Source organism: Cucumis sativus, chromosome 5 (genome assembly GCF_000004075.3).
Source record: "Cucumis sativus cultivar 9930 chromosome 5, Cucumber_9930_V3, whole genome shotgun sequence".
NCBI classification, from domain to species: Eukaryota; Viridiplantae; Streptophyta; class Magnoliopsida; order Cucurbitales; family Cucurbitaceae; genus Cucumis; species Cucumis sativus.
The window spans coordinates 25,569,732-25,592,146 of record NC_026659.2 but is presented as its reverse complement, the minus strand read 5'-3'; the positions used below and the strand labels follow the sequence as shown (position 1 = coordinate 25,592,146).

Below are 22,415 nucleotides of genomic sequence, written 5' to 3'. Positions count from 1 at the left end.
AGAATTCAAGAGCCAAACTTATAGATTGTCTTTACATTCTATATATGCTTTTGTTATATGTCCATTTGACTTTTATGTCTATTAATTCTAAGTCATTATACTTAAAAATATAATTTTTGATGTGTCATTAATTTATAAAATAAAGTCTATAATATAATCATTAGTTTTTTTTTTACGACATTATATATTAAATTTTCTATAACAAAGTCTATTAGTGATATTTTGCTTTTCTCCTTTTCAATAAGAAAACGAAAGGCTAAAATTTAGAAAGTCAACGAGCAACGATTTTTCATGTAGATATGGTATAGAAGATCTTTAAGGCTATTGTGTTTACATCCCCAACTCAACATTGAATGGTCTCGTGCGCTTTACAAAAATGAGAATGAATTAGAATCAAAATTTTTAAACAACCAAATTAAGAAAACACTAATGCTAGTTCAAAACTTTTTAAGATAAAAGCAAAAAAAAATTAGGAGTTATCACACGTAATTCTTTTTGAATTATCCACTAAAAAAATTAGGAGTTATCACACGTAATTCTTTTTGAATTATCCACTGTTTTCTTTTTGAGAAATTTTAACTCATAAATAGTAAAAATTAGACTCCAAGAACAGGAAATAGAAATAAAAATATCATAAATACTTAAGAATTGATGTTTATTATATAAGTTATGAATAAATAAATGAGGATGGAAAAAATATTACTTTGAAACATCGAAATTAAAAAATGAATAGATATATTATATATAATGATAGTGAAAAGAAAAACGTAGGGAATACGCATGAGGGTGCATGGGCACGCTGCTCAAACGGCCAAACGCGCGTGTTCCAATTTTAGAAAATTGGACCTTTCACACAACGACGCCGTTTCGATCACGCATTTCCGTGAAATTTAATTAAAGCATCGAATTTGCAGCAGTTTCTATTCCACGGCTTCCATACTCTACTCTACCACTCCCCAATTATTAATTTCACCAATTCACTCACTGCCGGGGGAGAAAACTAAATTATTCGAATATATATATATATATATTTCTATTTAGTTATTACATTTGAAAATGATATGATATTATTTTTAAAATGAGAATTTGCAAAAATCGTAACAAAATTATTATAATAAAATTCATATAGTCAACATTCTTAAGATTGCAAAAATAACTAATTTAAAAATAGATTACCATCCTATTTATTAAATTTATAATATACAAACAAAATATGAACTGTTTTTTTCTAAATTTTTTTAATTTAATTCAAAATTTTCTTTTATTAAAATTTAAGTTGTATTTCAATTTCTTACCTATATTTTAAGTTGTGTACTTTAAATTTTTGTATGTTATTATAAAATATATAGAGATGTTTGAGATAAAAACTATTTATGACTATTTGATATTTTTCAATTAACTATATTTACTATTATTTTAAAATAATTAAAATTTTATTTTATTACATTATTTATTATTAATTTTTTTCTAAAACTAAAATAGTTTAAACATGCTATAGCTACCATTATAATCAACTAAAATAACTTACCATTTAAACCTAAACTATTATAACCTCCCCTGTAATAATAACTTTCTTGGAACAACTGCAATAATTCCTTACTTTTAGTTTTACTTATTAATGTTAATTAATTAACTCAAAATATGGATGAAGTGAAATTTTAAAATTATTTTTAATAGTATTAAAAAGGGTTAACCTTAATTAATTAATTATAGTTATTTTTAATATTTTAAATTAATTCATATGCCTTAGCATTAACATTAAAAATTAAATTTGAGCATTGAATCTAAAGTTGAGAGTGTAACCATGAGATCGAGAGGTCGAGTTGAAATAAGTAAAAAATAAATAAATTTTAAGGGTGACGATATCCAAACATTTTTAAAGTTTATGGATTAAATTGAAACAATTTTTAGAGAAACATAAAACATAAATAATCATTAAATGCAGTTTCATTTTTTGTTTTACAAAAATAAGCAACAAGGAATCCGCAAATTAGAGAATAGGGAACGAGAAACAAAAAAAATGAAAATTCGAGAATGGTAAAGTTGTATTAATTAAGAATAAGAAACCCTAAACGGTAAAATGAGAGAAATTTAACGTAATCCTAATCCTAAACATACATACACTTTGTAATTTGAACTATTCACGGCATGAATAAATGTATTAATATTTTGCTACTTCCACATTTCTATTTATCTTTAAACTTATTTTAATTTGAACACATACAAATTTTGATTTTAGGATTTGAAAATATAAAGATGTAATATATTAATCGTACTTAAGTTCTCTCTTCTTTTTTGTTTTTTTTTTTTTTTTTAAATTTTAAATTGGGGGAAATGATATTTGGCACAAAAAAGCTAAAGTTATCAGTCTTTGTAATGCAGACTGGAAACACACATCTCCCTTTTCTCTCCATCTTTTGTAATAGTTTAATTTTAATTTCAAAATTAGAGAAATTGGGCATGATTTCATCACTACCAAGTGAATATATATAATACCATACTCACATGGGCAAAACTTTAAGAAAATCCCAACCCCCCATAAGCATAAAACTCTCTCCCTCCCTCCCTTTCACCCTCTTCTTCTTTACCTTTATTTTATTCATCCCCCCGTGCCTTTGAAGCTCAATATAGAAGAGAATTTCAAAGCCAAGCACTTGTGCTTTGGAAATGGTGAGAAACACTGTTCGTTTTTTTCTTAAGATTTTGGTTTAGTCAATTTCTTGTTGGGTTTTTTGTCAAGATGCTACTCCTCACCCAAAAGCTAAGAATTTAGTGCCCGTTTTCATGAGGACAAGATAAATGCCCAAATTTACAGCTACAAATTACAACAAAAACAAAAACAATACACATGGATTCTTCTTCTTCTTCTTATTTTTCTTCTTCTTCTTCTCTTCTTCTTCCTCTTCTTGTTTTTTCCCTTCTTGTCGTTTCATCCTTTTGTCCTGTTCATTCCCATCCAATCAATAAAACGACGGCGTTTCGCCCACAAGACCATCTCAAGAAACTGAAGCTAGTTAGAGCTCATCTCAAGAGAATCAACAAGCCACCCATCAAGACAATTCAGGCATTCATTCATTCATTCATCTTCCTTTTTCCTTTTTTAATTTTCTTTAGTGTATCTCCTCTGTTTTCCTCTGTTTTCATGGGATTTTGATTTGTGCAGAGCCCTGACGGTGATCTTATAGATTGTGTTATAACTCATCAACAGCCAGCTTTTGATCATCCATTACTGAAAGGACAGAAGCCATTGGTAAATCAATAACAAATTTGATTTATTTATCTGGGGTTTTCTTTATTGCTAACGAATTGGATTGGTTTTAGGATCTGCCGGATAGACCGTACGAACGGAGTAGTTCGGGGGAGGAATCATCGGAAACGTTCCAATTATGGAGTATGTCCGGGGAATTTTGCCCGGAGGGGAGTGTTCCGATCAGAAGAACAACAGAAAACGATATGATGAGAGCGAGCTCTGTTCAAAGATTTGGAAGGAAAGTAAGAAGAAGGATTAGAAGAGATTCATCCAGCAGTGGGCATGAGGTAAGTAAGTAAATAAGTAAGAAAGAAAGAAAGCGAAATGAATAAAAAGTTTAGAGTGTGGGTTAATAACGATGGATTAATTAGGGGTGCGGGGTGATTTTGGTTACGGTGACAGCATGCAGTGGGATTTGTAAGTGGAGAAGAGTACTACGGAGCAAAAGGAAGCATAAACGTATGGGCACCGCGGGTGACGAATCAATACGAGTTTAGTCTGTCTCAGATGTGGGTCATTTCTGGTTCTTTTGGAGATGATCTTAACACCATTGAAGCTGGCTGGCAGGCAAGTTCCCGTTCTTCTTCTTCTTCTTCTTCTCTCTTCTTCTCTCTTCTTCCTTTTTCTTCTTTTAAGTTTTCTAGTTCATGTTTTACCATTCAAAACCTATATCCATTGCAACACATTCATCTAAAATTTGAAATATAGAGATCAAAACTAAAATAAATACGTTAAAATCACAATATTTGAAACAAAAATTAGATGGTATCATTTCATTAATTGAATAACAATAATGGGTTTGTTTGGGAATTGAATTGTGTATGGTTGGGTTGGGGGAAAAGGAATGGAAGGATTGTTGTAATGGGGACAACTGTGAAATTCATTATTATTGGTATCATTATCAAACTCATTATTGTCACACAAATAAATACCCCAAATGTGAAAGCTACCACACACTCAACTTTATTGCCTAGAGAATTTCCCACAAACATTAAATTTCCTTTTGTATACAACATTAAATTACTTACCTCCCTACATTTTTTTCTCCTCTTCTATTTAAAACCTTCATATAATTCAACCACTGCTCAATCTATAACATTTCTCACTCCTTTCCGTTCACATTATAGTATGTTCGTTGAGTCGTCATATTGGAAAAGCATCTAATAAGTATTTTAAACCTATAAATTTTAGTTTCATAGGTCACTAAACGTCTAACACTACCTTAAACTTTTTTTAGTTGTACAAAATTTTAAATTTATATCAAATAGGTGTTTGGTTTGTTCTATTTTTCTTTTTAGTTTTAATATTTTTTAATATAACAAATTAAATAAAAATATTTATAAAATAAAATTTTAGACCTACAATTATTATACCATATAAAATTAATTTATATTTTGTAAATAATTTAAGATAAAACTTCAATTTCTATCTAGTAGAAGAATTAATTTTTAAAATTTAAATAAATTAAAAGACCTTTTGAGAGTGAGAGATTAAGAATTTCTTAAACACAGTCTAATTTTATTTAAAAGAAAAGAAAAAAGCTCACATTTGTTATATATATGTGTATATATAAAAGGAATATATTCTCTCTTAAATTAAAATTACTTGACTTTGTACTTAATTGATTGATTATAGTGTTATTTTTTTCCAAAATTTTGAAGTTTTTTTTTTTTTTTCTATTGAATAGAAAATATTTGAAAATTGGTTGGTTATTAGTTATAATTCAAAGTAACCAATCAAAATGGTTGACTTAAGAATTAAGATAATGAGTAGAAACTCTTAGTTGTTAATTTTTATTATTTAGTAGTCAATTTGTTTCCCTTTGCCAACAATACATTTCATTTAAAAATTAGTAAACATATTGTTTTTTTTTCTTCTTTAATAATGAATGAACAGTACAACCTCAATTAATTCAACCATTCTAAGTATTGAAGAATAGAATTAGGGGAATGGATTAATTACGCAATGCAATCAATTAGGTTTCTTTTGAAACAGATGTAATTAATTAGAACTTAATGAAATCTAAACATTTAATAAAAGAAAATGCAAAGTTTCATGTGCTCCATTAATTAACATGTTTAAGTATAATCACAGGTTAGCCCAGAGCTGTATGGAGACAATTACCCGAGATTTTTCACTTATTGGACTGTAAGTACTTATCCTAAAACTAATTTGTTATTTCTAATTAAATGATGGTTGGTTTTTTAGTTTTTAATTATACTTTGTAGTTTCTCTCAATGCTTTTTTTTTTTAATTTAAAAAAATAATTTGTGAATGTTTTGTTTTTTTTCTCAAATAGTTTTATATTTTTGAAGACTCCATTTGGTAGTAATTTCAATGTTTTTGTTTTTAGTTTGTGAAAATTAATTTTATTTCTTTTTTGTTTGTTATATTGAGGAACTAAAAACAAAACAAAAAATCATACGGTAATGAATAAATATTTGAATTCTAAACCATTTTTAAAAAATGCAAAAATAAGTTATTGAAAGAAAATCATAAAAAATGGCAAAATGAGTTATCTTTATTTTTCTTGAAAAAATAATAAAGGAATGGAATTGAATTGAACAGTCAGACGCATATCAAACGACGGGCTGCTACAATTTACTCTGCTCCGGCTTCGTTCAAACCAACAATAGAATCGCCATTGGAGCTGCTATTTCTCCAACTTCTTCCTACAATGGAGGCCAGTTCGACATCAGTCTTCTTGTTTGGAAGGTAACCAAACTCTATTATACCTTCACCGACAACAAATAATATCTCTGAGTTGGTCATTTAAAAATGGTTTTTTCTTTAGGATCCGAAGCATGGAAATTGGTGGTTAGAATTCGGGTCGGGTGTATTAGTGGGATACTGGCCGGCATTTCTATTCACTCACCTCCGAAGCCACGCGACTATGATACAATTCGGCGGTGAGGTGGTGAATTCTCGGGCGTCGGGTTTCCACACGGGGACACAAATGGGGAGCGGGCACTTCGCCGGAGAAGGATTCGGAAAAGCTTCATATTTTAGGAACTTGCAAGTGGTGGATTGGGATAACAGCTTAATTCCTCTATCGAATCTGAAGGTTTTGGCTGATCATCCAAATTGTTATAACATTCAAGGTGGAATTAATAGAGTTTGGGGAAATTATTTTTACTATGGTGGCCCCGGAAGAAATGTGAGATGCCCATAAATTTGTGTTTTTGGTTTCTTTCTCTTTTCATGAATTTTCTTGTGGGGTGTTTTTCTTAGAGGAAAATGTGAAATATTCATGTATTTGTTTGTTGGGTTTTAGTTCATTTTTTTGGTTCCTTCAAATTGAAATTCACTAAAATGTGAGAATAGGAAGGGACTGTTGTAAATTTTGAAGAAAGAAATAGTGAATTATATACTAAGCTTGTGGAATTGATTTGTCTTTGATAGATATTAGATGGGACTTGCATGTGAATTTCTTTGAAAATATATAATTTAATTGGAAGCCTTCAAATCTGATTGACCCAATGGTGTGAATAAGTTGTTACATTCATGTACATATTCAAACATTAATTCTAAAACAATGGTTTGCTGATTTATCTTACAAATGTATGCTGTTAAACAACTTTCGTATTGATCTCAATCATTTTTTTTTAAGTTCGTATTGGAGTTACTTTTAAAAATAAATCCCTAAAACATTTAAGGAAGTTTGAAAATTAGGAAACCAATAAAAATTAAACCACAAATTAGGATTAAGAAAATTTGAACCATAAACTCTATGGCTACCTTCTTAATTGGGCAACCACCTCATTTCAAACACATGGTTAGAAAAATGATGTGAAATAACTTTATTCATGTGAATCCATTTTCTGAAAAATAAAATTGAAAAACATACTTATAACAATCCATTGGAAGAATTTCAGAAAATGGTAGTTTTAAGTTTATTTTTCGATTGATAAAATACATACATACATATACATTTGAATTAATTTTTGTATCAGTATATTCAATTAATTTAAACTCTTTAATGTATGGACAACATTAAATTTTTAGTTTTAAATTTAAGAGTTTTTTTTTCATGAGGAATGTAATGCCTGACTACTAAATATTAAACTGAAATTTTAACGATGGAGAATGAAAGGGAAGTTCAGGATTGGGACATGGGAATGATTAATATGATCTTTTTTATTAATATTATGTTTTGCTAGTATACAATAGTAATGACTGTAAAAATTAAATACACTATTCAATAGAAGAAAGTGAAAACCATGAACACCAAATGCTGAAAGGTTCCAAATCCGACAAGACTGTTAAATAGAAATCAAACTCAAAACTACAACCCGACACCTCCAATGACGAACGATAAGACGGGTATTTACTAGTCTACTTACTGAAACAAAAGTATATGCAATCCAGAAGCTTGGCAACTACCAACGGAAAAGATGTGAATGGGAAAGGAGTTCAATACAATTTGCATATGAACTTCATCTTTCAGCAAGTAACCAACAAGAGGTGGTGCTGTTGTGAGTATTTCACAAGGACAGAAGGAAAAGTAAGTTTATTTTAAATTAAAGAACCATTGGAAAAAATCATTTTCCCCCTGAGCTTGGAATTCCAAACGAAAAGTGATACAACAAAAGCTCATTCAATAGATATTTTGTTAAGTAATTTCTTGCAAGCCTCACTGACCTCCACATTCTCCATTTTCAATCGGCGACTCATCGAGGAACTTGTCCTTCCTGCTGCTGAGTATGTTCTGATCAATGATTCAAAGACTTCGGACTCTAAACTGTCAACTGTCTTCTTCACGATTTCAAGAAAACTCTCTGCTCCATCAACATCTTTTTCTTGCTCGAAATGGCTCATGAACGATTTAATGATCTCAGGAGAAGGAATCCATTTCCCACGATCTCCTTTACCTATAGCTTTGGCAACACAATCACCTGCCAGTTTAAAGTCACCATTTTTAAGATAATAATTCAGAAAAAATTCCCAAGTTTTCGCATTAGGTCTAGCTCCTCTTCTTAGGGCTCGTTCCTTGAGTGCCATAGCTTTCTCTAGTAAACCCCCCTTGGTATAAGCTCCTATAAGAGCATTTGGAATCCTAATATCGTAAGTTGGGCTCCCCGATTCCCATTCCTTGAAACATTTCTCTGCACCAGGTAAATCTTTCAATTTCGTCAGTGTTTGAATCATATTGAGATAGCTTATATTTGCAGTTCTTGGAAACGCCAACCTTAATGAGCGCCAAACTCTGTAAACTTCAGTCAGGTCACCAATTTGTCCATACAACGTAATGAGGAACTGGAAACCAATGAGATCTCGGCGAGTATTTATCTTCTCCAAGTCCTTCAGTGCCTTAGCTGCCTTCTCAAACATGTTTGCATTAACATAAATTGAAGCTAAATTGCTATATGTTGTCCAATCTCCCTTAACTCCATCCCGCTTCATCTCATCAATAACCCGTTCCACACCAGAAATATCATTTAAAGCAGCAAGTGCCCTCATCCACACTATGTATGTATAGGGATCAAACGTTACATTGGCAGCCTTCATTTCCTGTATGATTGTACAAACTTTATCCGGCCTCCCAATCTTCGAGTATAGGGTCATAAGGCTATTATATGGCACAGGGGTCACCGGTAGATTGAGTTCCTTTATCTTTTCGAAGAGAGCTTCAGCCTTTTCAGTCAATAATTCCTTGCAGTAACAGTTGAGAAGAGAGCTATAGGAAAGATGATTTTTTGATGATTCAGGAAGACTAACAAAGTAATTCTCAGCAGCATCAATTCCTCGAGCCTTGGCTACTAAATCAAGATGTATTGCTTGATCACTTACTGTCTTGTTCATGCCCCTTTTGGCCATAATTTCTGAAAGCTATAACATAGTTTCGTTATCAGAACCATCCCACACAAGTAATATAAGCAACAACAATAAACTATTTGCAATAGTTTCAATAAAGGAAATTTGACAACCCTCCAGTTCCCCTCCTCCAAAAAGAAACATAATAATAAAAAAGAGAACAAATTGAAGAAAATAAATATTTATACTGAAAAATGTATAATTAGTAGCTAACAACCACAGAAGGGAAAAGTATAAATTGTAATAATGAAGTTCCAAGTTTCTTTTTATCAGCCAGTTTATGTTCACGGGGCAGCACACCTGATCCTAAAGAAACTTGTATCTTAGGTAGTTGACTACCATGGAATGAACCCATATTCTCTTGGCTCTTTATCAAACTCAATGGCCGACCCATGATCGTTATAACGATGAAGTGCAAAGTTCATAATTAACTCCAAAAAATGGAATCACTTCTAGCATTATAATACTATTCTGTCCACTGGTTTCTATTCCATTCAACCATATAATACTTCTCTGCAAATATAGTAGTCTTTATCCCAATGCTAAGAACTTAGGCTCCATAAGGTAATCATATGCTTTCACCAAGAAGAACGAGAAAAATAAAACTACATCAAAAGGCAGGAGGTATCTATCGGGCTATATGGCTGAAATTATCGAACAACAATGATTTAGACTAATTGGATTCCTAGCAAATAAACGCTTCCGCAAGTAAGACGAGTAGAACGCATAGCCAATAACAACAAAATACAACAGAATTTCAAATGTTTGGTTAGGCGAACCTTGAGAGCAGGATAGTACAGCTTCCTATCACGAAGCTTCCTGAGTGTATCTCCAACTTCCCATTTGAAAACTCGCTTGTGACTCTTGATGAACTTATTCAACTGTAGCCGGACGCTCTTCTCTGAGCCACCATCTTTAAAAAGCCTGATGTATAGTGCTTCTTCCAGATACTTCTCCGCCGACCTCTTCGCCAAATCCTTGCTGGGACGGAACTTCTGTAACGGTGACGCCATTTTCCGGCACTTCTCACAGTGGTGGCAGAGCAGAAATGGTTTTAGTACAGATCCAGAGTCTAATCACAACCCTAACGTTTCGAACAGCGAGGGAGAGGGGGAGACAACTGGGCTCTTACTTTGGGCCGGCTGGTTGGGGCCTAAATCATACAATAATAGAGAAACAAACAATGGACCGACAAAATAAGCCCACTGGGCTTACTTTGGACCTGCATCTCTACCTCTTTTTATAACCAATAGTATAGTAGCAGCAATTAAATTCAAAATAATTAAGTATATATCAACATTTAAAAAAAATTGTAAATATAGCAAAATTTGTCAAATTCTATCAATGATAGAGTCTATCATTGATAGATCATGTTGTAAAAATTGGTCTATCACCGATAGATCATACGAGTCTATCAGTGATACAAGTCTATCAGCGATAGTTTTGTTATATTTACAATTTCTTTTAAATGTTGTTATATCATTAATTATTATTTCTCAAATAGTCATCCATTACAATTACCCTATAACAATAGTATACTACAAAAAGATAATTTAATAAATATAACAAAATTCAAAATATTTACAGCCCTTATAACAGAACGACGAGTTATCATTTTTTCATAAATTTTACATATGTTTTTGCGATTTATACTTTCCTTTGCGATTTATTAATAACGGGTCATCTCACTGTAGTGAAGGCTCGAGATTTTGTCTTTCATCCCAAAGAATCTCAAGGCAATGAATGTTTGAAATCGAATAAAATAAAGAAAAAAATTAATTGTGGACCATCTCGGTGTCACTAAAGCCCAAGATCCAATAATTAAAGGAAAAATTCTTTCATCCTGAAGCATGTCGGTGCGACTAAGGTCTGAGGTCATGTTTCATGATTTACACGATCGTTTAAATTTGAGAGTCATTTAAAATGAAGTATAGGATTGTGTAGATCTACATTTCTATCTTTCATCTCGGGTTTGGTGCATTCTATGCTCAATATCAAATATCAAAGACAAAATCCTTTCATTTCAAGGCATCTCGAGACATGGTATGTCCAAAATCGTGTATCAAAATCTACACAATCGTGTATCTCGCATGTGGTCAACGATTTATTGCATGTTGACTCCAGTAATTTTGATATTTTATATAATTGTTTCTATCTAGTGTAAATATTTTGCTAGTTCGTTATATTTATTAAAAAAATTCCTAGATTTTTTTTATAAAAAAAAAAATCAATTTATACTTTTGAACCATATAGTCAGTATGAATTTAAACTTTAAACTAATAATCGTATCAATTTATCTAAATCTCAAACAATAATTGCATCAATTTAGACTTCAAAGCTTATGGCTTATATACATGTATCAATTTAAATCCTCTTTTGCATTTTACATGGACAAACATCAAGAAGTTCAAGTTTAAATTGATGTATTTTTATTACTAATAAGAGTTATTAGAAAAAATTAGCAATTCATTAATAAAAAGAAAAGAAAAAAGAAAAAGCAATACTCGAATGCATCTAATTTAAATATTGAAATGAATATATGAGAGGAATTTGTGACTTCCTATTTTTTTGAACTCTTTTCGTGAAAGTATCAAGAAAAGGAAGACTTTGGTGCTTTAAATAAGCAAATCAAACGCTTAAATTCTGGAACGATTGTTTAGGGAATGCTTTCCAAATTATAATAAAATGAAATAAAATAACGAGACAAGGAATATATGACTTTTTTGACAATTTTGTAAAACTCAAAGGACGAATATGTTAGGTTGCCCACTCCCAATTTTTAATTTAAAAGGACATTTTCATGATAAATTTTGAAACTTCAAAGAGTGTTTTTATAAATGATTGTTTAAAAGAAAAGCGTTAAAATTATTCGCAAAATCTATTAAATTCTATCCCTTTTTTAAATTCCTCTTTTTATGTATATTTTATAAATAATTTTAACGATTTTAAGCCTATTTTTTAAAAATAATAATTTTTATTCAAAATTTTATTATATCTTATAAATATTTTAATTTATTTTGTTATTTTAAAAAATGTTTCATTTGTTTATTTGATAAGATTTTGTTTTTTATTAAAAAGTAAATTTTACGAATTGTGTTTAATTCATCTCTTTGGTATTAAAAGTTATTTATATTTATAGTCTAATCTATGTTTGTTAGATTTTAAATTTTGCGCCTAATATAACTTTAAATGCTTAATTATGTGTCTAAATTCTTCACATTTTTTGAAACCATCTCACCAACCAAAAAAAGACTTTATTTATTGTCCATTAGGGTACCATTCACGAAAGATTTCTAAATTTGTTGATATGATAAAACCAATAAAACACCATCAATCAATATAAGACTCAAACTTTCATTTTTGTAGTTGATAAATTCGTGAATTTTAGAAATTATTTTACTAAATATAAAATGTAAAGTTTAATATATACCCAAGTTTAAACACAAATTAAGAATAAAATTAAAAATTTTGATAAATATTTGGTATTTTTCAAAAACTTATTAAGTTACATTAAATTCAAATTTATAGCTACCATTAGAGTTGGTTGGTCTTCTTGTTTGTTAGCTTACCTTCCATCACTTCTCCACAAAATCAAAAGTCAAACTAAGCTTAAAATCTTAAACTAATACATACATACATGTATATTTAAAAAATACATAAGAATATTTTTTATGTATTATATTCAATTCAATATCAAAGTACATTATTCATCTCATCCCTTTTCTCTCCTTTCAAATTTTAATGTTAAATATTATAAATTTAGTTGTTATAATCGGAATTAATTTTGTAACATTTGTAGATACTATAGGGTGATGAGTAGAGTTAAAAAAAAAAAAGTAAAGTTTCATGTAAGAATAATTAGTAGACCATTTATAAAGTTTAACTAGAGATATAAAGTGACTAATTAATTAAAATTCTCAGCATTTGAAAATGATAAAAATCGAAAAATGATAAAAATCAAATCGATGTTAAAAGTAACAAATTTTTAAAATAATTATAAGTTTAACTCGTATTTACTTGGTTTTTGAAAAAAAAATTAAAGTGTATGTTTAATATATCTTGAGAAAATATCTTAATTAAATCTTTATATTTTCAATTTTATATCCTCTAAATTATTGAATTTTTAATTTTGTATATAGATAATTAGTCTAATAACAAAATAAATAAAAAAGTTTAAGTTAGAGTACGAAATAAAGTTTAAATTTATATCTAAAACATCACTTAATTTTGATTGATTTTGTAAGCCTATAAAACACTTTCTTTTAATAATTAGAAAAGTTAAATTCAAACCCAAACACTATTCCGTTAACTCTTCTCTCCAAACACGATAGCCCAAGCACCCATTGAACTTATTATACACACAAAATTGAAAATTTTGGAGTTGATAACATAATTTTAAAAATTAAGAATTAGAAATAAAGGTTTGGAAATTGGGGAAATTTCTAGGGGTTTCTCCAATGAACTTTAAGTGGGGTCCTCAAAACCAAAACTTGTGGGAGTAGAAATCAAAGAGAAGACTCAAAGAGACGTGGCGTTAATCCCATTGAATCATATCTTGTCATTTCTTGGCCTTTTGATTTTATTTAGCCCCCACACACTCTTTTCTCTCTTCCTAATGCCTCTATTTTAGTTTAGCTAACTTCCACTACCACAAATACAACAGTCTTCTTCTTCTTTCTTTTATTCGTCTATTCATTTAATTTTCCTATTTTGAATACACACACACACAATCCACCAACCAAAAATAACAATCATGCAACCCATGCAATGTAAAACACAAAGCACGTGCCACTAGCACGTGTTCAGACCCATCAAACGCCTAACTTCCTTCTCTATATTATTACTTTACAATAGCTTATAACTTCGCCTAATAGTTCTAAACAACCACCGTCTGCGGCGGCGAAAATCCAGTAATAAAATGATCGGTTCATGGGCAGCTGTAGTTTTCCTTTTTTGGGAACTCTTTTTGAGTTCTTTTGTTCATTTGGCTTATGCTTTGTATATTTTTACCTCCGCTGTAGCTGGTGATGTTTCGGACTCTCTCAATTTAACCTTTCGAAAGTTTAAATTGGTCAATTTTGACTCCAAAACGACGCTGCCGTCCTCGTTGAGAAATTCCGACCAGCATCTTCCTCCAATCGTTTTGGTTCATGGAATTTTTGGTTTTGGAAAAGGGGTCTGTAATTTGTTACCATCATTTTTTTGAAATTTCTGTCCTGATGTGTTTTACTTTTTGTTTTATATAATTTAATTCGGTTTCAGAGATTAGGGAGCTTATCGTATTTTGCTGGGGCTGAGAACAAAGACGAAAGGGTTCTTGTGCCCGATTTGGGGTCCTTAACCAGCATTTACGACAGGTTAAAAACAAAAGATCGATGTTTGTTTAAAGTTTTTGTGACTTTCTATTTCGTTTATGGAAATTGAATAATTGAAATTGGATTTCAGGGCTTGTGAATTGTTCTATTATTTGAAAGGTGGAAAAGTCGATTACGGTGAAGAGCACAGCAGAGTTTTTGGTCACTCGCAATTCGGCCGCCTGTATGAACAAGGTCAATTGGGATTCGTGTTTTTTTGTTTCTTTGTTGTGTTTTTGGTTTTTGGTAAATTTCAAAAACCACTTTGTTAAGTAGTTGTTGTAGTTATACGTTCAATGATGAAATTTTTGAGTCAAAATATTCAAATTCTTTCACATTTATACAATTATATAACAAACTAATTTTTAACTCATAATTTGGAGAAAAAAAGGTAGATTACTGTAAAAAGAAATATTTACACAAATATAGTAAAATTTTATAAGCTTCTAAGCTTCTAACCAAACAAGGTGCATTTCTACCTCCTTTGTCGCCGAACCATCGATGAAGCTTATAACATTTTGTATCTTGTATGTGTCGAGAAGAGGTTCTCGGTTCAAATCTACTCGCTGCTAACTCAAACTAAATAAACAAAGAAAATGTGTAGTTTGAAAAGATATATATTTTTCTTATCCTATTTTCCCCTGTTTTTGTATTTGATTGATGAATTCAGGGGAGTATCCTGAATGGGACGAGGATCATCCTATTCACATCGTGGGGCATTCCGCCGGAGCTCAGGTTGCTCGCCTACTCCAACAAATGCTCGCCGATAAGGTCAGTTGAGTAGAACATTGTTATAACTTGTTGTATTCATTTTCAAGTTTTTTTCTTCAACACATTTTCTGATGTTCCAATGTGAATGTTTGTTATGTGTGTGTTCAATTTGGGTGCAGGCATTCAAGGGCCACGAAAACACTTCCGAGAATTGGGTTTTAAGTATAACGGCTATATCAGGTGCCTTCAATGGAACCACAAGAACTTACTTGGATGGAATGCAGTGAGTTTCTCTCTAAAATTTTACTTACCCTTCTACTTAGACTAGACCAATTGTTTTAAAAAATATATTTTCACCATTTACATACAAGTTTCCAAATGTAATTAAGAGACCTAGAACGGAAATTTTGATCACCGTCTATTTGAGGTCACCACCACGCTATTTCAAGTTTCGACTTTTTTATATATTTGAAATAAATTCGTTTTAGTGATGGATTTGAAACATTTATGAAATGTGAAAATTACAAATGAGTTGTAATTTTTTTTATAGAATAGGAATACAAAGTTTAGGGATATTTTTATGGTCCTCTTGTTAACTATACGGATCTAAGAGAAAATGAGGGTCTTGAACTCAACTAGTTATTTTGTCCGAGTTGATAGTTCATGTTCTGTGTTAGGGCAAGTTTGAAATGACCTTGAAATGCTTTAAATCTTGTAGGAGGTTATCACAGGCAACCTTTAGTTTATTAACTTAAACTTTTGAGTTTGAACAATGTCTAAAGCTTGGGTTTCGACTTCCTTTTGTTTTCAGACCAGAAGATGGAGAAACTATGAAACCAATAAGTCTGCTACAGCTTTGCCGAGTTGGGGTAATAGCTTATGAGTGGTTGGACATTGGCTGGTTGAAAAAATATTACAACTTTGGATTCGATCACTTCCCCATGTCATGGAAGAAAATGGGAATTTTGGGTTTGTTAAAATGTTTATTGGGAAATACAGGTCCATTTGCTTCGGGAGATTGGATTCTTCCTGATCTTACAATTCAAGGATCAATGAGATTGAATAGCCGTTTGCAAACCTTTAAAAGCACTTATTATTTTAGCTATGTTACAAAGCCTCCAAGAAAAATCTTTGGTCTCACCGTTCCTTACAGTATCATTGGAATCCACCCTCTGCTTTCTATCAGAGCATTGCAAATGAGCCGGTGGCGATTTCCTTCCGAGCTCTCGCCACCGTATAAAGGCTACCGGTAAGTGTTGCTCAATGTGAGTTTTGTAAGTGGTTTTAAAGAGAAAAAATAACTCAGAGTTATTTTCTCACCAATTAAGATTGATTTTTACTTGAAACTTTTGAATCAATCGGTGATTTAGTAGTATGTCTGTGCTCGTTGATGTGCAGGGATGAGGATTGGCAAGAGAATGATGGGGCATTAAACACAATATCTATGACTCACCCACGTTTTCCAATCGAACATCCAAGCCATTTTGTTCATAATGAATCTGAATCTCAATCTTGGGAACCTGGCATCTGGTTAGTCTACATCTCTTTTTAAAGCATTTTCTCCCTTCATGATATGAACTTTCATAACGTTTCGAAATAGAAATCTTTCAAAATTTGGATGAAAATCCATTTAATGACCCATTGTTTTTATTGCGATTTATGTCAAAAACTCTACAGAATTTCCGCTTAATTGAAGTATTTTTGCAACTTTTGAAATAACAATATGATATTTTAGAACAAACGGTCAAATTCAAGAGCAGTTTTTATAATTTAAAGAGAGAATCAAACTTCTGCCGATCTTAGAACTGCATAGTAATTCCATTTATAGAATAATTAGTTATGTTTTTCAACATTGTGAAATTCTGGATTTAGGTACTACAAGATTGTCGAGGCAGATCACATATCATTCATTATTAATCGGGATCGAGCAGGAGTTCAATTCGATCTGATATACGACAGAATTTTCGAGCGTTGTAGAAAACACATATTTAGAAGGAAACAACAATTGATCTTGCCAAACCCAAACACCGAAGTGCAATCGTGAAACAAAATCAATAAAAAAAAATTACTTCTACACATTCATGTTAACCTTAAAGCCTCCATTTATTTTCTCAATGATATTCTTTCTTGGTTTACCTGAGTTACTAACATCTGCGACGAACGCGGATCAAGAAGAAAAAAGTTCAATAGTAAGCATTTGGAAAATGACAATGGTTATAAGAAATTAAAGAGAAAGAAATGGAGCTAGTTGAAAGTAATATGATCAAAACAGAATTCAACCAGACCACCTAGTGTAGTAAAAAAGAAAAATAAAGGAAAAAGAAACCCTTCTCAGTTACTACGAACTTACAAAAGCTGCAATATGCTTCACAAACAAAAGAAGAGTAGAAAAACAGATTTTTTTTTTTTTTCTTTTCCCCACCAAATCCTCTACAACAACAAATCTTTAACTCATCCTGTGATTATTAACTGAATAATTCACGACATATGAACTCTGCAAAACGAATATGTCTATAAATCAAAGTAAGTAATTTTTCATATGAGCCTTAGTTCATACTCTCCAGCCATCGTGATGTATCTCACCCATGGAAGAGCCTGGTACCCACTTTTCTCAATAATCTTCAGGTAACGAACCTACGAAATCATAGTACTGCCCATTAACATCTAAAATATCATATCTGTGTACTCCTAGTTTCATACTAATTAAGAGAAATATCAGACGTTCTGAAGTTTATACTTATGTAACTCCAAAATGGTTATAATTCACTCTGTTATCTTTATTCTCCGTCACATATTTGAGCCTTGAAACTAATTTAAGTCTACCAGATCTAACTACGTTGACATATCTGATAACATAAACAACAGAATATATCGAGGATGAGAGATCGGGGACCCACTGTGGACGATTATAAAAATGAATTTGGATATTCTTCCATTTCGGATTTGTTCACCTTTAGAAATGACTTCAGGCATTAGTTGTGAACAAATCCGAGTTTTTCAGTGCATCAAAATTCCCTACATATCATAGGTATTCTTGTAACCATCCACACTCGATTTTTTGTTTTATGCGTGGGGCTCCTAACTTCTGGCGCCTTATCCCGTTGTATACTTTCTAATGAAAAAATTCAGAATTGATGATGCTGGCATCGCATCATTAAAATTCCCTACATATTCTCTAAAATAGAAATTCCCTACATATTATAGGCATTTTTGTAATCGTCCACAATTAGGATTTCTGTTTTTATAAGTGGAGCCCCATAATTTCTAGTGCCTGAACCGTTGTGTACTTAGTTTACTAAAAGAAAATTTTCCCAACTTTTCATAAAAGACTGTTTATATTAGATTTTAGACGAAGTATGTGTTTTGAGAAATTTTCTTGCATGGAAAACCAGAGGGCAGAAAGAGGAGTTATCAGGAATAAACACGAAAGCAAATGGAAGTGCTACCTGGATTCCAGAAACAGTGAAGTATGGTATCTCGAACTTTACACGAATTGGAGCTTTTCTCTCTGGAGTTGCCTCTTCAGATGTTATTGAAGGAAGGCGAAACTCTGCCCTTAACATATACTCCTGAGTTTTCCAGATTAAGATCAAGAAAATTAGCTTTCATGCATAAGTTAGGTATAATTGACAGAGAAGCAAATAAAATTTTAAATACCTTGCCACCTGGAAACGATCTTATTTTCCAGCACAATGCATCATTTTCTGGTGCATAAGAAGCAGACCCCATTGAGGTCCGAACATTCGGGTTGGTGGCATCTGCTGGCACAGGCAACTCGATCTCAACATTTGTTGCAGTGCTGTATGATGAATTTTTTATTAGTAAAAAGAAACTAGGTAGATAAGATTTTTACTGAACCCCCTCAAAAAATAAATTAGGAGATATTTTAAAATACCTTCGCTCCTTGAACTGGCTCCTTGCTTTCACCATAATCTCAATACGACTTTTTGAATGTCTCTCAACTTGAGCTTCTACCCAAATAAGAGGTTTTACCTGTCAACAAAAGAATGAAACACATCAAATAACGAGATAGAAGAAAATAATGAATAAACCAACGGTGGACTTAGAAAATAGCATCTACGTGGTTGTATCAAACCTGGGTGCTCAGTCTATAAGTCATGAGATCAAAAGCTCCATCGGGAGGTATGAAGGATATGGTCCGATCATTTTCAAAGCGGGCCAAGCGTACACACCTAAAGCCCGCCCAAAAAAAGCATTTGTGTACTTAGAGATGACATAGAAACTGGCATAACACTTACATTATCATTTTAGCTAACGTAGCCAACACAATACACAGATATCACTAGTACAGGAAAGTAAATGCACCATATGAATTGATACATACTGGTGAAATTTTATGTCTTCCAAATCAATAGCTTTTCCTTTTGTGGTTCGGCCTTGTGCTTCCAATAATACTCTATCGTTAAGCCCAAGCTTACACTCAGGCATACCACTACAACAATAAACAAAACCAAACCATAATTTCTGCCGACAAAGATACAAATGGATGAGAAGGATACTACAACAAATTACTGAAAGAAGAGACCGGAAAGCGAAGAAATGATGGTTTCAACAATACTTTTTTTAAAAGGAGACAAAAAAATTTCATTGATGTTATGAAATTACAAAAGAAGAGGGAAACCCGAAAAAGGAGTTACAACAGAAGTTTCAATTGGAAAGGAGCATGGTAAAACCATAGCATCAAGAAATGAAGGTTTAAAAAATACCACTAAGACAATATTTACATGTTTAAAAAATCAACACTTCTTCTAAGCTTTTTAGATTCATTAAACAGATCATACATTCTGAATGGTTTAGTTTCCGAGTTCAGAGTTTACTAAAACAATAGAAATATTTTCTTTTTTTGAAAGTAAAAGAGAGCAGACTAATAACAGGTTGTATGTATGTCTAGAAAACTCTTTTTGATTACCAGAAAAAGTACTTTTGAGGATATTGTGTGCAATATGCAAGAGAAAAAAGTACAAGCTTATTCTGTGTCAAGATGTAAATTTCAAAGCACTGTAAGCAGACCTTAAGTAAGTTCTCATCTTCAATGCGCCCACAACATCTGACCTAATTATTTGCCCATTACTGTTGACAAGTATATTAACACTCTCCACCACATCCAAAAAGACCTGGAGAAATACAAACAGGGCATTACCTACTAAGCTTTAAACATCGCAAAAAATCCCAGCTGATTCTTTCAAAGAACACATACCTCATTCTTCTTGTAATTTATCCCTTCACTCCGCCAAGAAACTGCATTTGTTACTGCCATAGGTGGTCTCTGAGCAACTTCCATTCTATAAGCATCAGTCTTTATAAACTCACTAAGAATTTTGGCCTCTGTGTATTGAGGGTAACCAAAGTCCATGATTTCATCAAGCAACTCATACTACAAGGAATATAAGTATTAATACTATCATTCACCACCTGACATAAGTCACAATACATGTGAACAATTTAAGAAATTTACAAAGATTTGATTTGTGAAAGGCATATCTTACCACCACAACAAAGTTGTCCCTAAGTGATTCTTCTTCCAACTCTTCAAAATAATGCTTGAAGACCTGTAGCATAATGATTCAGATCAACCGTTTATTACCTTTATTTCTCATCATGAAACCTATTTGCTTGGAAGTCCCAAAATCTACCTAAAATCGATATATGAAGAAAACAAAATAGAAAATTCCTTCACATATACCAACGAAATCAATGCTGAAAAGTAAACTAATGGGGGAAAATTATTCTCCTATTATTGATAGAAAAAGATCCTAAGTAGCCTCAAAGTTCAAGAAATCTTACTAAACCATGTAACTTCAGGAACTAAGATTATGTGAACATTGTTATATATCCAAATTAAACATGTTTGAAATACCAAAATGCTTTGTTGGAGAATGATATGATCATATATACAACTTACATCAACTACTCGATGCAAAAAAGAAAGAAGACTTGCAGCATTGCAATTCTGTCTCGCAGCAACCATCAGGTACACATTATTGTGCTGAATGAACATGTAGCTTATACCACTATCGTAAACTACTGGATCTTGAGATTGCGGATCACCCTAACATCAAAAGATTTTGACAAAATCCATCAGGTAGAGATTCATATCATTTTATTTAGCCAGTTCCTAATGACATAAAAAAAAAAAAAAACAAATCCGAAATGAGAACCACCAATTTCTCTGATTCAGTCCCATTTATTATCAATATAACTAATCGCTCCTCCTCAAAAGTGAAAAAGAGTACGATTGTATGAGGAAGTGATAAAATAAAAACAAAGATCCAGAACCTCCTTCTCGATGAGCTTGGTGAAGAAGCGTTCGGCCTGAACTGCCGAAACATCGCCACGATAGTCGCGCCAAATGAGAACACGCCCTTTGATGTCTAATAGGAACAGCGCGGAGGCCGCCCCCGCCATTGAATCAAATCAGAAAGCGGTCTGTGAATCACTAGTAGAAACAATTCTTCCTCTTGGTAGCTAGGTTGTTGAAGGAAATCAAGGAGAACATAAGAAATTGAAGGAGATCTCGCGATGTTCAGCAGAAGAATCAACTGGGTAAAACGGTAGATCTAGTTGAATCAATTCAACACATCGTCGAGCCAGAAACTTGTGTCCTCTGGATCCCGACGCTCACCCATTTTTACTACAAGACGATCTGCGGCAATTAGCTGTTCCTTCCAATGGCCGAGTTATTCTAGTTTGGAATTAAGACTTTCTTTTTTTCTTCCCTTTCCTTTTTCTCATAAATAAATTCATTTTCAGCCTAGAATGTGAAATTGCTTTGAAAATTATTTATTGAATTACTTGGGTTTACTTTTTTTTTTCCTATAGAATTTGTAACTAAAAAAAATTGAATTTTAATTTGATAAATGATTTTAAATGAAATAAGTTTTTTAAATATTTATAGTGTATGATTTAGATTAATCTATATCTATGTACTATTTTATTTTGTTATGTTATATGATTTGGGTTTATGAGACATGAAAAGAAAATGTATTAAATTTGTGCTTATTGTATTGTTAACCCCCACAAGTTGGTATCTAATAAATTTGAGGCAGAATTGTGGGGTAGTAATGATTTATTATTAAACAACATTTTTTTCATTTTTATTAAAATTTAATTTGACAGTTACAAAAATTTGTTAGGTAAAAATTTGAAATTCTAAATAGTTATTACAAGATTTATTACCTATAAAAATAAAAGTTCACATACTTAGATAGAATTTTATTCAAAAATTTATATGACAGGTAGTTGTTAGAAATTTATTCATAAATTTA

The 22,415-nt window shown here is 31.7% G+C and overlaps 4 protein-coding genes across 5 annotated transcripts; 2 read left to right on the top strand and 2 right to left on the bottom strand.

Moving 5' to 3' along the window:
* Window positions 1-2,449: 2,449 nt before the first annotated feature.
* LOC101219221 lies at window positions 2,450-6,646 on the top strand. Its single transcript, XM_004135214.3, has 7 exons — window positions 2,450-3,064; window positions 3,164-3,250; window positions 3,322-3,537; window positions 3,653-3,817; window positions 5,345-5,398; window positions 5,819-5,965; window positions 6,045-6,646. The coding sequence occupies exons 1-7, from the start codon at window positions 2,849-2,851 to the stop codon at window positions 6,420-6,422; spliced, it is 1,263 nt and encodes a 420-aa protein (XP_004135262.2). The 5' UTR covers window positions 2,450-2,848; the 3' UTR covers window positions 6,423-6,646.
* A 723-nt stretch (window positions 6,647-7,369) lies between these two features.
* On the bottom strand, window positions 7,370-10,150 carry LOC101219456 (pentatricopeptide repeat-containing protein At1g60770). Of its 2 annotated transcripts, none has more exons than XM_004135215.3 (2): window positions 9,844-10,150; window positions 7,370-9,079 (listed from the first exon to the last, which is right to left on the bottom strand). In XM_004135215.3, exons 1-2 carry the CDS (start codon window positions 10,075-10,077, stop codon window positions 7,844-7,846), a joined length of 1,470 nt encoding a protein of 489 aa, XP_004135263.1. In that variant the 5' UTR covers window positions 10,078-10,150; the 3' UTR covers window positions 7,370-7,843. The 2 variants fall into 2 exon arrangements, with proteins under 2 accessions (XP_004135263.1, XP_031742054.1); XM_031886194.1 differs by having other exon boundaries at window positions 7,370-9,072; window positions 9,844-9,982.
* Window positions 10,151-13,648: 3,498 nt separating this feature from the next.
* LOC101219935 (lipase) lies at window positions 13,649-17,217 on the top strand. The gene is made up of 8 exons (XM_004135217.3): window positions 13,649-14,240; window positions 14,327-14,421; window positions 14,510-14,613; window positions 15,089-15,189; window positions 15,309-15,412; window positions 15,941-16,378; window positions 16,528-16,659; window positions 17,002-17,217. The coding sequence occupies exons 1-8, from the start codon at window positions 13,983-13,985 to the stop codon at window positions 17,171-17,173; spliced, it is 1,404 nt and encodes a 467-aa protein (XP_004135265.1). The 5' UTR covers window positions 13,649-13,982; the 3' UTR covers window positions 17,174-17,217.
* A 108-nt stretch (window positions 17,218-17,325) lies between these two features.
* On the bottom strand, window positions 17,326-21,873 carry LOC101219697 (AP-1 complex subunit mu-2). Its single transcript, XM_004135216.3, has 11 exons — window positions 21,427-21,873; window positions 21,053-21,199; window positions 20,637-20,699; window positions 20,348-20,524; window positions 20,161-20,264; window positions 19,475-19,582; window positions 19,226-19,322; window positions 19,025-19,122; window positions 18,787-18,928; window positions 18,576-18,698; window positions 17,326-17,763 (listed from the first exon to the last, which is right to left on the bottom strand). Exons 1-11 carry the CDS (start codon window positions 21,553-21,555, stop codon window positions 17,665-17,667), a joined length of 1,287 nt encoding a protein of 428 aa, XP_004135264.1. The 5' UTR covers window positions 21,556-21,873; the 3' UTR covers window positions 17,326-17,664.
* Between the last annotated feature and the right edge of the window lie 542 nt (window positions 21,874-22,415).

Coding starts and splice junctions, on each gene's coding strand:
- LOC101219456 (XM_004135215.3), bottom strand. CDS start 10,077: ATGGCGTCACCGTTACAGAAGTTCCGTCCCAGCAAGGATTTGGCGAAG. Junction 9,080..9,843: donor TGTACTATCCTGCTCTCAAG/GTTCGCCTAACC, acceptor ACTATGTTATAG/CTTTCAGAAATTATGGCCAA.
- LOC101219221 (XM_004135214.3), top strand. CDS start 2,849: ATGGATTCTTCTTCTTCTTCTTATTTTTCTTCTTCTTCTTCTCTTCTT. Junction 3,538..3,652: donor CATCCAGCAGTGGGCATGAG/GTAAGTAAGTAA, acceptor TTACGGTGACAG/CATGCAGTGGGATTTGTAAG. Junction 3,818..5,344: donor CCATTGAAGCTGGCTGGCAG/GCAAGTTCCCGT, acceptor GTATAATCACAG/GTTAGCCCAGAGCTGTATGG.
- LOC101219935 (XM_004135217.3), top strand. CDS start 13,983: ATGATCGGTTCATGGGCAGCTGTAGTTTTCCTTTTTTGGGAACTCTTT. Junction 16,379..16,527: donor CCACCGTATAAAGGCTACCG/GTAAGTGTTGCT, acceptor GTTGATGTGCAG/GGATGAGGATTGGCAAGAGA. Junction 16,660..17,001: donor TCTTGGGAACCTGGCATCTG/GTTAGTCTACAT, acceptor TTCTGGATTTAG/GTACTACAAGATTGTCGAGG.
- LOC101219697 (XM_004135216.3), bottom strand. CDS start 21,555: ATGGCGGGGGCGGCCTCCGCGCTGTTCCTATTAGACATCAAAGGGCGT. Junction 19,583..20,160: donor AAGATGAGAACTTACTTAAG/GTCTGCTTACAG, acceptor TTATTGTTGTAG/TGGTATGCCTGAGTGTAAGC. Junction 17,764..18,575: donor TCACTGTTTCTGGAATCCAG/GTAGCACTTCCA, acceptor ATGATTTCGTAG/GTTCGTTACCTGAAGATTAT.